We start from the raw sequence: 15,431 nt of genomic DNA, 5'->3' as shown, positions 1-15,431 counted from the left end.
AATGTATCTGCCATATCCTTGGGCAGCACAGTCCGTGAATCAGGATGGATAGAGACATAGTTACATGTATCATTCACCCCCTTGTAAACAAACATTTTTAAATGAAAGTTGGAATTAAGAGGTGAACTTCAGAAGCCAACACATTAGGAAAACAACTTCCTCCTGGGGCAAAACACCTCTGAACTGGGTAAAGGAGGAATGAAGCGAGTAAGCACCCCACCATCTCACTTTCACTCAGCAAAGCAGATTGATTTGAAACCAGTGCATAAGCATTCCACTCTTTGGACAAAGGCCATTGGTAGCTGCAGTTCTGCTGCCCGAGCCAGGGGAGCAGATGAAGATGGACAGAGGGACGTAAGGTGGGGATGCTCCCTTGTACTTCCACACATGGGCAGAGGTGGAGGAAAAACATGAGCAAGCAAAGTCTCCCTTGGTATTGTTTTCTCTTCTGTTAATGTTTCCATGGCTAATTTTAAAAGAATCAAATCCTAGGAAATCCTAAGATAAGCCCAGGGTAGGAAGATGGGGAGTGGTCAGAGCTTATTAACTGAGACCTGAGAGAAAACAAAGAATTCCAGCCAAACACTGCTGCAGGATTCAGAGAACATATTGAACCCTTCTTGGACTTGAGTTCTGCTCACTTGTTATGAGTATGGGGCTGCTGAATGTACATACCTAGGTTAGAATAACAAAGGCTAACGTGTACTGAGAACTTACTAAGGACTATGGTCTATTCTAGGCACCCCATGCAAATTAACTCATTCACTTCTCACAGCAATCCTACGTGGAAAAGGCTTCTTACTTAATGCATAGGAAAATAAAGCACAGAGAGGTTCAGCAACCTGCTGGAAGTCACACAACTAATCAAGTGGTAAAATGAGGAGTTGCACCCAGACCATCTAAATTAGGCTCTGCACTTTTTGACCACAATGTTAGAGCAGTTCCTACCCTAGAAAGTAAATATTAAATAAAACATAGTGCATGCTTTTTTTCCAAGTTAAAAAAGAAAGGTAAGGAGGCTTGTTTCCAGGTCATAGATAAGTCATAGAAATTTCAGGGACAGCTGTCATATCTTAAGCACCTACTATGTGTTAAGGACTTTCCTCACACTTTCCAATCTTCTAACTACTCTGCTATGGAAAATATTATTCCCATTGTACAAATAATCAAACTAAAACTCAGAGAGATGAGTGAACACACAAATGCACACAGCTAGTGGGACCAAGACTCCCAGACTGGGTTGCCATGCTCCTGGGTTGGAGTCCTGAATCTCGGTGATTCCCTTAGCCCAAAAGCTTTAGTTTACAGATGGGGAAACTGAGGCTGGCAGAGATTATATATTGAACACCATCTTTAAAGTTACTAATTGTACTGCACAGTGCCCACATAAAGAGATAGTGTATGTATCATTAAGCAGGATCTGGAATGTGGCTAGTTTTGTATGTATTCCACAGGCCGGGAAGCCAGAGCTCTGTACAAAAAAAAAAAAATGTGCGGAATGGACTCAGATTGAGGAGAGGTGAGTTCAGCCCTAGCTCCTGACATTTATCCGTTCTTTGTCCTTGAGCAAGTCATGTAACCTCTTTGATTCTGTTTCCTTATCTATAATGGGTATGATGATAATAATATCCATGGCAAGTATTATTGGCAGGATTTCAATTCACTAATAGTTATGGAATGCTGATTAGGTGCCACACACTAAGTGAAGTGCCAAAGGTCTGTCACCCCCATCTGATGCTCTCTAGAGCTTGATGGGACATGTTCTTAAAGACACCTTTCACAGATAAAGAAAGTAAGGTGCTAAGAGGGGAGGTGATCTCCCAAATTTGCACAGCTAGTGAATGGCAAAGCTGGGAGTTGACCCCTTGTAGGCCACTGTGGAGCCCACACCAACTGCCCACCAACAGGATCCAACAGAGAGCTAGCATCCGGCAAATGCTGGTTGTTGACTAGTATTTCATTATTTTCTGGAAAAGACTGTTAAAAGGGTATCAGGATCTTGTCACCAGACACATAGGATTGATGCATTTTCAATTCAAGCCCCCTGCACCCTTAGATCTAAGTAGTGTGCACCTTTGAGTAGCAGGAGGAGTTTGGGGAGAGAAGAGGGAGCCTAACTCTCCCAGGCACCCTGACCATACCCTAAACGACAAACTAAGTTATGGAGCATCCACCCATGAATCAACACAGGAAGGGGCGTCAATCCCTGGCCAGTGCTGCACCCAGAAGGTGAGTCATCCCCATCTGCTGATGTAAGGCACCATGCACCATACTGCCGGGGTGCTTCTGGGAAACCACAAAATGTGAAGCAGTGTGTTTGATGGGGGAGGGCATGAGGATGCCAAGGACTTCTAACAACCAGAAGGGATTGAAGCCAGAGCAGCCTCGATGCGAGGGTGTTAGCCAGAGAGGAGCTTGTCACTGGGGTTCATTCACATCAGACAAAACAAAACAATGGGCCCAAAGTGCCTTCATTTCTGGCTTTTGACAGAAAGGTGTGCTGCAGGGTGATTATAAAGACAACTTTAAGACACTCAGACACTTGGAAAAGGCCCTGCTCTGGGTAAACAATTACATCCCATCACAGATAAAAGAGCTGTCTAAGACTCTTAAAAAGAGCCTAAAAATTAAATTGTCTATCATGATCCAGCCTTGTCTCTTTTTCTTCCTTCTTCCTCCCCAAACTGACTTTATTTCTGCCTCCCTTAGAAGCATCCTATCCCAGAATAGAAAACCCTGGTATCAAATCAACACAGTATCTATCAGTAATAGTCTAAGAGAATAAATCTTCTGGACATATCACGGTCGAAGCAAAAAGAGAAGAGGGCAAAGAATAGGCCTTGGGTGGATTTCTTTTGGAAGCCAAGGAAAAAATTTGCAAAACCTATCATTCCTTAAACTTCTTACTTTGTCTTACCTATTCCTCAAGGCTTTTTAGTGATGCTGAACTGTTCACCTTGTGTTCATGTCTGTGCCCCTCCCTAGACTAGAAACCATATCTTATTCATCTTTCCTCATGGCAAGTGTTTCATAACCACCCACTGAATTAGCTTGTAATTAACCAATTCAAAGCTACCCGCAGTCTAGCTCTACCCCTGCCCCCTTTCTTAGCCCTTATGCATAGATACTCCAAACAAACTCCTATTGACAGGACCCACACAGGCTCACTGTCCATTTCTCTGCCTTTACACGCCTCTCCACCTAACCAATCACCAAGGAAGCATCACAGCGGAGTGCCTCCAAGTGAGAGTTTGCACTCACAGCCAGTGCTCAGATCCTGGTTCAGCCACTGACAGTTGTATAATCTCGGACAAGCTGTATAATTTCCTCAGTTTTGTTTTCTCCACTGACATGAGATTAACAAAAGTGCTGACCTCAAAGGATTCTGAAGATTAACTGAGATGTTCTTTATAAAGTGATAAGCACAGCCCCTGAATTCAAGAAATGTTTACTGTTGTAGATGATGATGATGATAATGATGATGATGATGATGACGATGATGAAGAACTTCCCTAGAAGTTTACCTGAGCCTCTCCTCTGGCCCTTTTCAGATTCCATTTTTTATTAGAGTACCATCCTAATGTACCAGGGATCCTGGAAGGTCCCTGAGGGTACCTCCCAAGTCTCATTGGACTTCTCATTCCCTATAGCCCCTATGGTTTTCTTTACCCACAGCAGGCTCCCTGAAAATGTCCCCTGAATGTACAAAGACACAACTACTATAGACAACAAAAAGTGTACCAAAAAGCAACAACTAATACCGATTAAGTTGTCCTACACAAAAAGTAGGTTTTAAAAAATATTCTGATAAACCTCTCACACTCAGCAGGTACCTCTTTTGAATGAGGAAACAGCCTTCCACAAAGGCCTTGGGCATATCCCAGAAATGTTAAGCAAGACTTTTGAGTGCATCTGAAAAGAATTCTCAGCCAGTCTCTCTGGTCAACAGGAACACTGGGTTGTCAAGGGAAACAAGCTCTTAGAATCAAACAGTTCCAACTACACCCAACGTTCAGAGTGACAGACATCACCTGAGCTAATGGTGCCACAGACAGCGAAAGTGCAAGTTAGGAGGCTTCCGGTGACATTATTACCATTTACTCTGCACTTAATCCCCTAGCCATCATTCTGTTAATTTTCTTGTTACATTTGCCGAATTGGCTCCTCTAACTTGCACACACATGACTCTAGAAGCATTAATTATCCAATAAAAAAAAATCCAAGTCAATGCCAGCTGCCTTTAAAAAACACCTTGGTAAGAAAGTTAGAAAGTTCATCTTTAGATTAAAACATTCCAACCAAAATTAAAGGAGACCCCAGGATTTTTTTTATGTAGTAAATAAAAAAATGTGAGCTTTCAAAGAAAATCAAGCCATTTTATACATCAGTGAAAATGGATGTTCTATTACCAATTCTTCTACTAACATCTGAAGGCTTTAAAAGACCAAAATAATATAATGCCTTATATTAAATTCTTAAAACCCAGGAGAACAAATCTTTTTTATGGGGTGACAAAATATTTTTCATCTTTGTGTTATAGGTATTATAAATGTATCTACTGCTTTCCTTGTGTTATTATGGAATTGTACTAAATCGTGTGACCAAATGAATGAAATTCATCAACTGCTATTAATGAAATAAAAGGTTGAACTTATTTCATTAGAATAGAGGGTATGAATCAGTATGTGTAGCTGAATATCCTTCTGTTCTCTGAGAACCCCAGCACTGAATAAGCCCTCTACTGACTAATTTCTACCACCGCCAGCATGCAAATTGCTCCATCGTATTTACGTCTGTAGCCAGAATATTTGTGGCATTTGTATCTAGACTTCAAAACAATCCATTGTTCATAAATCTAGGACACAGCCACAGATTTCTCACAACATCCCATATGAACATTCATCTCCAAATTGTGTTTTTACAACACATGAAATGTAAAATGTTATGAAAAATAGGAGTAACTGATAAATAGAAGCTTCTCCCTATTAAAGCCATTGAGTAAACTCATTACACATACACTGCTTCCTTTATTTCTAGGATTTATAGAATATTTGAGTTACAGCAGAAATGAAAAAAGCCTGATTTTAGTAGTCATGTGTTAGTAATTCCCTACTCACAACCACCCTAATTTGTCAATTTCCCTAAGATTTATAAAAATCCAGTTTACTTTCCAGTAGAAAAGTAATTATTAAGAAGCAATTAAAATAATACTTTAATGCTCGCTGGCATTATGGGCATTTCCAAGAGTTTGCAAAAACACAGATCTTTCCAATCATCACTAATTAACAAAATTTCCTCTGTAAAATCAGAGGGATTTCTTTCAAAATACAAAAATGTTCCCGGTGTGTCTATGAAGTTTCTGGAACAGTTCCCAGAGAGGCACAAGACACCATGGCAGGTCAACAGGAATAACCTTCAAACTGCTGGGAGGCTGCCCATCCAAAAGTGACATTATCGTTCCATAACAAAGAGGAGCTTAAATATTTCCTCTGTTCTAGAAAGGTTTGATGGTAATCCTCCAATTCTCCAGGGCTTCATTAGCATCAGCAAGGAGTCCCAGACACTCTGCCCCCAACCCTCAGGGCAGCCTCTTGGCTGAGAGCTGAGCTCCAAGAGCTGGCCACTAGAACCTGGTGCTGTGCTCACTAGCTGTGTGACATCGGGCAAGTTCCCTCATCTCTCTTGGAATGCAGTTTTGCATCTGTGAAATGTGGACAGTAATGACATCTTCCTCACTGGGATGCTGAGTGGAATTAAATTAGACCACTATTTCTTAAGCTCTCTGCAAAAAGCCTGGCATATAGGCAGTGAAATGTAAAAGGTTACAACTGCCATGTGGCAATTGCCATGTGGCATTGGGGGTGGGAGAGGTAAAATTTATCTCAATATATTCACCAGCTCTATGGGTGCTTGCCCATTTATTCTAGAAGGAGAGAGACACAAGACACTCTCAAGAGGTTGAAGCACAGGGTAGTCTTATTAGTGGCCAACAACTGACCAGCTAAAACCAGAAAAGAGGTTTAAACAGAGCTATCTGGGTACCTTCATTTGGCAGAATCAAGGCTTATCCTAAAAAGAGAGGGGACAAAAAATTCTCATCACTAGCTTCTAGTCTTCCTTTACTGTAACTCAGCATAGCCCAGACAAACAAGTCCTTTCTCATTCCACAATATTGGGCAATGACTTGTAGAAAGTAGAAAAGTTCCTCTTCAAAGCTCGTCTTAGTTTAAAAATAAAATAGGCACTAGGAATAATAGCTTCTTACTCTAAAGCCTCCTATCAACTGTTAGTTCTTACACTTTAGTCCAGTTAGTTGCTTTGGCTTACTCAGGCATGTCTAGACAGGCCAAGGCAAATCTTAGCTTATAGCTTATGCCCCTTCCTTATTTGGAAATGTTATTGCTTCTTTAAATCTTTGATAAGCAACTTCCTCCTTTCCTTTGTTCTCCCTTGCCTTTACCTATTTAAGAAAGTTTTCAGCTGTTAGCCAATCGGGTATTAGTTTAGACTGTGAGGTCCGGCTCCAGCCAATGGAGACGGGACACAGTAGCAGGGACAAGCTGCATAAGGGATAAAAATTGCCTCCCTCCTTTGTTCAAGCATGTTCCCGCCATTGTTCCATCTACGATGAGCACCCTTTCTGCAGAAAGTAAAAATGGCCTTGCTGAGAGAATTAAATTTATGTTTGAGTGCTATTTCTTTGTGGTACCAGGGAATGAGCATTTCTAACAGACTACTTCTCACATGACCAAGCAGTTCTTATCATGACATGGAACTGGATTTTAATTTGATGGGCTGCTCACCTTCTCTTTCTCTCAGGCCACCCACTGTCTTCAGGGTTAGAAAAACAAAGATGAAAACCCATTTGGTTCATCTTTGAGAGAGCAGTCAAATAAGGAATGAAATCATGGTACTTACAAACATGAGGCGGGTAGGTATGTTATCTGATTGCACCAAAGGATTTTTATAGAGCCAGATCTCTTCTGGCTGGATGACTCTCTGGAATGGATCCAAAAACTCTGTAAAACTGAAACATAAAAAGAAAAGTACATGAAGGTTGAGCGTTCTGTTGCTGCGGGAAGTTCCCAAGGAGGCCCCCCTTCTATGCACCCGCAGGGTGGGAATCCAGCCTGCTGGGGAAGGGGAAAGAGACAGGCCCTGCTGTCAGTTCTCAGCTGGTTCAAAGGCTTGGGAAGGACTGAAAGAATCACTGAGACTTTGCAGACTCTTCCATCACCACCTGCCAGCAAGGACCAATTCCATGCATAAGGGAGTAGCTTTGTGTGTACAAAGACTCCAAGGACTTGGGGTTCCAAAGTAAACTGGAAACTGAAGTCAGAATAGGGCAAGGCCAGGGCAGCAGCATGGTCTCTTGAAAACAAAATGGGTTTGAGGTGGAACATAAGGGAGGGAGTAACTGGCACAGCTGCCCGTGTGCTGTCTTCATCGGTTGGTCAATGAAAAGCAGTCACTGCCAAGAGAAAAACTGGGGGGAAGAAAGGGGCAGAGATTCAGGGGTTTGCTTTTTCAGATCTCAGCCATCAGGCCACCTCCCAGCTCTCCAGCCAATCTTTACCTGAGGAACTAAGTTCAGCACCACTTCAGATGCAGTTGGAGAGGGCAAAAGAAGCCAAGTCATTTGGGGCTGTGAGTGCCAGGCTAGAGGACTTTGATTTTGAGCCAAGGAGAGGTTTGGCAGAGGAGCATGGAATGGGAATTCCAATTCAAAATGGCAGCCCTGGCCATGGTGAGGATGGGACTCAGAGGAGAGAAGAGAAGGCAAAGTGGGAGGTGCTGGGGTTGCGGCAGCTGTCCCTACAAGAGAGACTAGCAGATTGGAGAGGAAATGGATGGCATGGAGAACCTGTGGGCAGGAGTGGCTGAAGCTGATTCCTAGGCTTCTGGTTTGGGCTTCTGGGAAAAGGAGTTCCACGATCCAAGATGAGGAGTGCAGGGGAGCGGGAGAGGAGGAGAAAGCTGAGCTTCTCCTAGGAAACCCTCTAAGGTGGCCAGCAGTCTTGGTTTGTCCATAACTTTTCCAGTTTTAGCACCAAAAGTCCTATATCCCAGGAAACCCCTCAGTCTTGAGCAAACCAGGACAGTTGGTCACCCTAAAGCCGTCCCAGTCTCCAGACAGAATCAGGAGTCCCACAGCCCCAGTTTCTATCCCAGATTTGGGATGTTGTATGAGCATGTGCTATTTGCAGCTTCAGCTCCCCTGTGAGGGTGTGAGGGCAGGAGCCACTCCAGGGCTGTCACTGTAGAGTGTCACTCTGGAGGGCAGGAGCCACTCCAGAGCCCAGTAGCACTGCTGGGCCACTGTAGGCACTCAGAGACCACAGAAGTTAACATCTATGTGGGACTTTGAACAGGTGACACTGAAACTATTCTCACTTTGATCAGCCTGACTCTCAATTCTATTGCATATCTAAGAGACCTAAAATCCACCCATCTGCTGTGTCTCTCTCCCTGTCTCTCCCTCCCTCCTTCTCTTCCCCCTTCTCTCCCTGCCTCCCCTAACTGTGAGGTTTTAAGTCCTAAAAGTCTGTGTATTTATGTAATTTCAAAAAGCAGTGGTACCCATGACTGTTCTGCTCAGCACTGGGCCCCCAGCGCCTCTGCCTGGTACACAGGCATCGCTTGTAGCTATTTGCCAGGTGACTGAATGGACTCCTGCAGTGCCATCATCACAGAACCCAGTCAACCCTTCACCAGCCCTAAATCTGGAGCACTTCTATTACAGAATCCCTATTGCATCCCCTCACTGGGGTGCAAGTCACTTCTGCTATCAGCCCTCCAAAATTCCTCTAGAGCAGCATGGAGGAGCACCCTCTCTGGGCATCAGCTCTCTGCCCTGGTCTCTGCTCCAGCTGCTCTCTGCCCCTCTGCTCTCTGCCCCAGCTCACCAACTGAGCTGCTCCATGCTGTGGAGCAAGCTGCTTCCCCACCCAGGGCCTCTGCAATGGGGGAGGCTGAGCTAAATCAGAGACTTCAATTTGAGAAGGGTCAGAACCTTCTAGAAAACACCCTACCATAGACCTAAGACTCCAAGTGAACATTGTCTGGTAATGTGGATTTTAAAACACTCCCCTAGGTGGCCCTGATGGGCCAGGAGTCCCCAGCATTGAACTAAATGATACCTAAGGGTCCCAAACCCTTGGATCCAAGGACAGGACATCCTGTAATTTAACTCTTCTCATTAACAACTCTTCCAGCCACTGCAGGACAGGCTCTAGAGTCAGGTCCAGCAGCGTTCAAATCCCAGCTCTGGCTATGTGGCACATCATGAGTCATTTAACATTTTCTGAGCCTCAGTTTCTTCATCTCTAAAACAGACACACCTTACAGAGTTGGAATGAAAGTTAAACAATGAAATATATATGTAGGGCCTGACAGAAGAGAAACAAAAACTACAATTGTATTACTATTATCATTTTACTCTAGCCTAAAGCTGCATATTTTTACTAGACAGTTTTCAGGCTTTGTTTGATTTTGTGACAACCTACTCCCTGCTCCCAAGTGTTTTTAAGACATGAAATAAATGAAATGAAATGAAATAAATTTTGCTTGAAGGATGTTTTTAAGAATATGTAGTGTATCTCTGATAACTAAAGCTTCAGAATACTCCAGTTTCTGTAGCTACGTAACAAATTACTTCAAAACATTTTATTTTGCTCATGAATTTGTGGATCAGAAAATTGAGAGGGGCTCATCGCCTAGGTAGTTCCCACTTAGAATCTCTCATGTGGGCACAGTCAATGGCTGTCCACTGACCGGGCTGTTAGCTGGAACCCCTGCTATTATTTTTCTTATAACAGGACAAAGTCTCTCCCCTCTCATCTCAACTTCCTATTCTGGGGGTGGGGGTAATCAGTGATACTGGAGATAACTAGTTGCTGTGTTATGGATTTGAGTTGCATTTGGCTATAAAACAATCTTGTTGGGAAAAGTGTGGGGGAGAGAACCTCTTCCCACACACACATTGAGACAGATCCTAACTGGTCAATGATCTTGTTTGTAAGAAAGAGATTCGGTTGGTTGAGTGCCCAAAGAGAAAGGTGGATTGCCTTCGGATTATACCAGCTTAGCTAGCATTGCTAACCAACTGTTGCAAGCTCTGAAAATAAAGGATCTGGAACCCCACCCCCACCCCCCCACCCCCAGAAAAACCCTTCCTCTCCAGCACTGTGGGCTCAGGGTGGTCAGAATTATTCATAGCTACTGGTTTCCCCCACAGCACGTATCCCAGAACAAGGCAGAAGCTCAGTGGCTTTTTCCAACCTAGTCTCAGAAGTTGTGGGGTGTCATCTCCAGTTAGAAGTGAGTCCTAAGCTCAGTCTGGATTCTAGGGAGGGGAAATGACTCCACCCATTGACTGGGTAGTGGCAAGTTCTTACTATAGAAAAGCAGGTGGATGAGGGATATGGCTGCAGCCACCTCTGAAATATATCCTGCCACCCACAGGGTGCGATTGACACTGTGATGGCCACACACCCCCACTCTGTGAGACCCCAGAACCTTGACTCCTATTTCTTCTCACACAACCGGCCACAGGGCAATGGGACCAGGTACACCACAGAGCACCTTCCTTCCTCGTCTTGTTTGTCTTTCAGGTTTTATTATCCTCGTGGCAATTTTTCTAAAGCCTAGTGCACCCAGGCTTTTGCACAATCCCTCACTCTACCCTGAGTAGCTGCAGCCAGAACACATCTATCAAGCAAATTATATCCTCTGGGAGTAGCAGTACTAAGAAAGATCGATGTCCCTTCTCCAGCCATGCTCCAGCCACTGGCATCTGTCTCAAAGTACGCAGACAGTGGAGCTAATATGCAGAGGTCTTAATAAAGCTTAAGGATCTTAACAGGGACAGAGGTGGGCACATAGTGGAATGGAAAGTCCTGGAGACGTTAAAGGTGTTCCCAAGAGAGGACATGCCCAGGCCTGGAAACATCCTTCCACAAGCTCTTTGGAAGTGGTTTGGAATCCAAGAAATGGGAACCCTGCTTCTAGGGAAGGTGTGAAGGTGTGGTCTCCAGCAGTGTGTTAGGTCGGTGGTTCCCAAACTTCAACGTGTCCAGGGATCACTTGGGAGTCTTGTGACTGCAGATACAGAGACAGCAGGTTCAGAAAAGACCTTAGAGCTAGCATTTCCAGCAAGCTTCCTGGGGGGCCCACGCTGCCGATCTGTAGATCAAACCTTGAGTCACAAGGGGCCAGGGCAGCAGCATCATGTGGGATCTTGTTAAAAATGCAGAATCTCTGGCCCCACCCCAGACCTAGTGGATCAGAGTCTGCATTTAACATGATCCCCAGGGGATCTTCTCCATGACTGTGGTAGAAGGTGGGTCACATCCATGTATTACATTGGTGCAAAAGTAACTGTGGTTGTTGCCATTTAAAAAAAAAAAAAAAGCATGGCAAAAACCCCAATTACCTTTGCACCAACCCAATACAATCTGAATCTAAACTCACCTCACAAAGCCATTAAAATCATCTCAAGCACCACTTGTGTCATGGGGGAGAAAAAAATATAGAAAACAAAATGAAAAGGCACAGCAACCTGAAGCCATTCAGTGTAGAGGACTATAGCCCTGCCAGCCTTAGTAGCTTGCAAGTGTCAGTATATTCCTGGCCAGCATAATGACAGACGTCCTTGAGTTTTTCAAGAAAAGGCTAAAGAAATTGCAGCAACTCTTTAACCACTAGAAGGTGGGTGAAACCATTTAGTTTACTTTTACTTCCAATAAAAACAGAACGGCTAAAAACATCTTAATGTCCAGAAGGCTCAGACAGATCCAAGGATGCAGAGTGCCTTTGGGGATGAGGGTCAGGCCTGTTGTTCTCCCTGTGACAGCCTTTCCCCATCTCTGCAAAGCCTTCATTAAGAATAGAAGTGATTTTGGGAGGCCAAGGCAGGTGGATCACATGAGGCAAGGAGTTTGAGACCAGCCTGGCCAACATGGCGAAACCCCTTCTGTACTAAAAACAAAAAATTAGCTGGGTGTGGTGGTGTGTGCCTGCAATCCCAGCTACTTGGAAGACTGAGGTATGAGAATTGCTTGAACCCAGGAGGTGGAGGTTGCAGTGAGCTAAGATCATACAACTGCACTCCAGCCTGGGTGACAGAGTGAGACTCCATCTCAAAAAAAAAAGAAAAAAAAAAAAAGAATAGACGAGCTGGTGTCTATGTACATAACTCAGGGCCCTCTGTACTGAAATCATGTGGATAATCCCACTAGTTATCCATTGTATCATTGCATCTCACAATTTATTTAAGAGTAGAGTAAGACTCCTAAAACTTCATTAGGTTTGACGACCAAAAATAAACAGCCTTACATGAGTAGGAGGCATGGAACTCTAACAGATTACAAGGTATCATTTATGAATCATTTCAAAGGAACAATGCTATTTAATGAGACTGTATAGGTGTGAATGCAATATTTTCTTCATTGTTATCAGTAAACTCTAATTCAGCAGCAGTGCCAGTCTCACCTCAAAATCATGGACTTCCCCCATTACAAGCATTCATGAATTGTTAACTATTGTCAACATCATTTCACTTAATAGGGATTCAAACTAAAAATAAAATGTCTAGACTGCGTAGGTCAAATGTTACTACACTGAAAAGCAAAGTTACTACTAAAGTAAACATATTATTTTCTTTAATGATAATTTTAACTGCCCAAAGTCAGATATATTGTTGTTGGATTTTAATCCAAGACATACTACTATTTCTTTGCTGTTTAAATTGGACAGTTATCTTTTTCTTTTTCTTTTTTGAGACAGAGTCTCACTCTGTCACCCAGGCTGGAGTGCAGTGGTGCGATCTCTGCTCACTGCAAGCTCCGCCTCCCAGGTTCACGCCATTCTCCTGCCTCAGCCTCCCGAGTAGCTGAGACTACAGGCGCCGGCCACCACGCCTGGCTAATTTTTTGTATTTTTAGTAGAGACGGGGTTTCACCATGTTAGCCAGGATGGTCTCGATCTCCTGACCTCGTGATCCGCCTGCCTCAGCCTCCCAAAGTGCTGGGATTACAGGTGTGAGCCGCCGCGCCTGGCCGGAGAGTTATCTTGATCTATTTGTGTCTTAATTTCTCCTGGGCAAAGTGGGGGCAGTTATATATATTTTCTCCTTAATTTTCTCATGATATAGTTTGAAGACCTTAAAACACATTCACTCAGCACCATAAGACAGGGCAAGAAAAAAAAATTCATGAAGAAAATTCAAAGACGTAATTCTAACTTTATGCCAAGCAATTTTCTCTTTAGTTTGTGCATTGTTCATGTGTGGTTCAGATGTTTAAATCTTCCTTAGATAAAGCTTATAATTATATATACATACACACAAAATGCACACACACACCCCACACACATAAACACACACTTGTGTGTGCACACACATACATACTGCCTGAAATTAAGTGAGTGGAAGGCAAGCAAAAGGATGTAATTATTTAAGATGCAGGGATAATCCACTAAAATTAACCAAAATGGAAAAGAGGTAAAGGAGGATCTGATATTGACTAAGAATGAAAAGCAGGAAGAAAACTAAAGTTGGAGTGATCTGAAAGCAAAATATTACAGAAAACCACACACCCTTCCCCTTTAGGCAAACCGTGGCTGCCAGTGGCTCTTTCACTGCTAAATCACAAAAGCACCACCGACTACCTTTTTTTGGTCACCTGAGTCTTCACCTAAAAGCAGCAAACGCAATTCCAGAGGCACACGTGGCATCACTGGGGGCTCTCCAGGCCTTTAACCGCCTTGGCATCAAATTAAAATATGGTCCTACCCCCTAGGAGGATTCCCAGACTAGGGCTAGATGGGGCAGCATCTAGACTCATGACAGATAAAAACTATACTCACATATGCTCACCTGCACATACACACACACACACACACACACACTCACACATTCTCTCTCTCTCTCTCCCTATTCCTTTCTCTCTCTCTCTCTCTCTCCCATGCTCTTGTTGGTTAATTCTGTTCCCATAGCTCAACATGACTTAAAGACCCCAGGATATGTGTCTTGTTACATAGAAAGGACACAGGAGGGGACAGAGAGTGGACTATCATCTTTGCCAAAGTTTTCTTCATTCAACAAATATTTACTGAGTGTCCATGATGTGCCAGGTACTGTCCCATAACACTGGTGAATACAAATATGGCCCCAACTCTTATGGAGATTACAGATTGTATAATCTGGGTCACAATAGATCGTGGAATTGGGTGTTGAGGTTTTTGCTTGTACGCATCAGAACACATGAGCTTGCCACTGCACTCTGCTTTAAGAAGATGTCTAGATTGGAGTGCCCCAGTAGTTGGTCTCGTGAAATAGCCTCCCACCCAGAGCCACCTGTGAGGACCCTGGTCCTCTAGGGATGTTCCAAGGTATGTATCTATCACAGTCCATATGCCAAATGTGGCAACAGGTGCAGCCCAAAGTTGGGAATCCAAAGGAATGGCTGATATTGACATCACACCAGCAGAAACAGCAAGTCCATGACAAGGGACAGTGATGCCACTCTCCCCCTGGCTTTCTTCTAATTCAAAGTCAAGTGCCCAAAGCCCCAGAGGATCCCTATAAGCTTCTAAAAGATTTCATGGATTTGCCAATGCCCTTAGCCCATGTGCCTGGATGACAGGCCTTTTTCAAGATAGGTTAAGACTCCAGGGGGCTTTAAAGTCAAGTACTAGGATGACAGACTTCATCGTCCTTTTTCCCAACTATAAATAACAAAAGATTAGACTGAAATATAAACCAAATCAGATCAGTAGACTTAGTCCAAATCCCTGCTTTGGTGTTTGCTGGCAGCGTGGCTTGAAAAAAGTCACTTGACCTCTCTGAGGCTACATATCTTCCTCCTGTCCCCCAGGACGCTGCCATACCTTCCAAGGCCATTGTGAATATTCTGTTCAGTAATAAGTTAGGGTCCAGCACAGCACCTGGGGCACTGAAGTCCTCCATAAACAGTGGCTGTTTATCTCACAAATATGAATATGCTGGGTCTGAGAAGGCTGCCCCACCTTCTTTAAGCTCCATCCGAGGGTAGTGAGGTTGTGTGTTGGGAAAAGGGAGCAGATAGAAGAACGGCAACAAAACTCTGCATCATTTGGTCATTCTGTGAACAAACAATGGCCCAGAAAGTCACTTTCAACCCCTGAGATCTGAAGAAAAAAAATAATAACACTTGAAGACACATGATAAACAAAAAACATTTTCCAGGTGAGAGCCGAAAGGAAAGCATATTTCCTCATTGCACTATTGATTTTTCCTCCCTAGTCAGCCTCTCTCAGGCAATGGGGAAAAGCTCTTATAAACAGGCATCCGATGTGGTCAGCAGAAAAGGCAGGCCACTCCACTCTTGGCAGGAAGGAGGCCTATCAGATTATTCATTAGTCCTGGGAACAAGGGGTGGGTGTGGTTATAG

At 43.7% G+C, this 15,431-nt stretch overlaps 1 protein-coding gene across 5 annotated transcripts in view; it reads right to left on the bottom strand.

The window, feature by feature from the left end:
- Window positions 1-15,431, bottom strand: part of PLPP4 (phospholipid phosphatase 4) — a 131,761-nt gene that overhangs the window by 78,398 nt on the left and 37,932 nt on the right. For 4 of the 5 annotated variants that reach the window (XM_055353238.2, XM_031015263.3, XM_055353236.2 and 1 more), the window contains exon 2: window positions 6,919-7,027. In XM_055353238.2, the coding sequence (XP_055209213.1) occupies window positions 6,919-7,027 (109 nt within the window). Of the gene's footprint in view, window positions 1-6,918; window positions 7,028-15,431 lie in introns of those variants that run through there. The other variant, XM_055353237.2, reaches the window with a different exon arrangement.

This window comes from Gorilla gorilla, chromosome 8 (assembly GCF_029281585.2).
Source record: "Gorilla gorilla gorilla isolate KB3781 chromosome 8, NHGRI_mGorGor1-v2.1_pri, whole genome shotgun sequence".
Classification (NCBI taxonomy): Eukaryota; Metazoa; Chordata; class Mammalia; order Primates; family Hominidae; genus Gorilla; species Gorilla gorilla.
The sequence above is the reverse complement of the archived record's forward strand: the minus strand, read 5'-3'. Positions and strand labels throughout refer to the sequence as shown.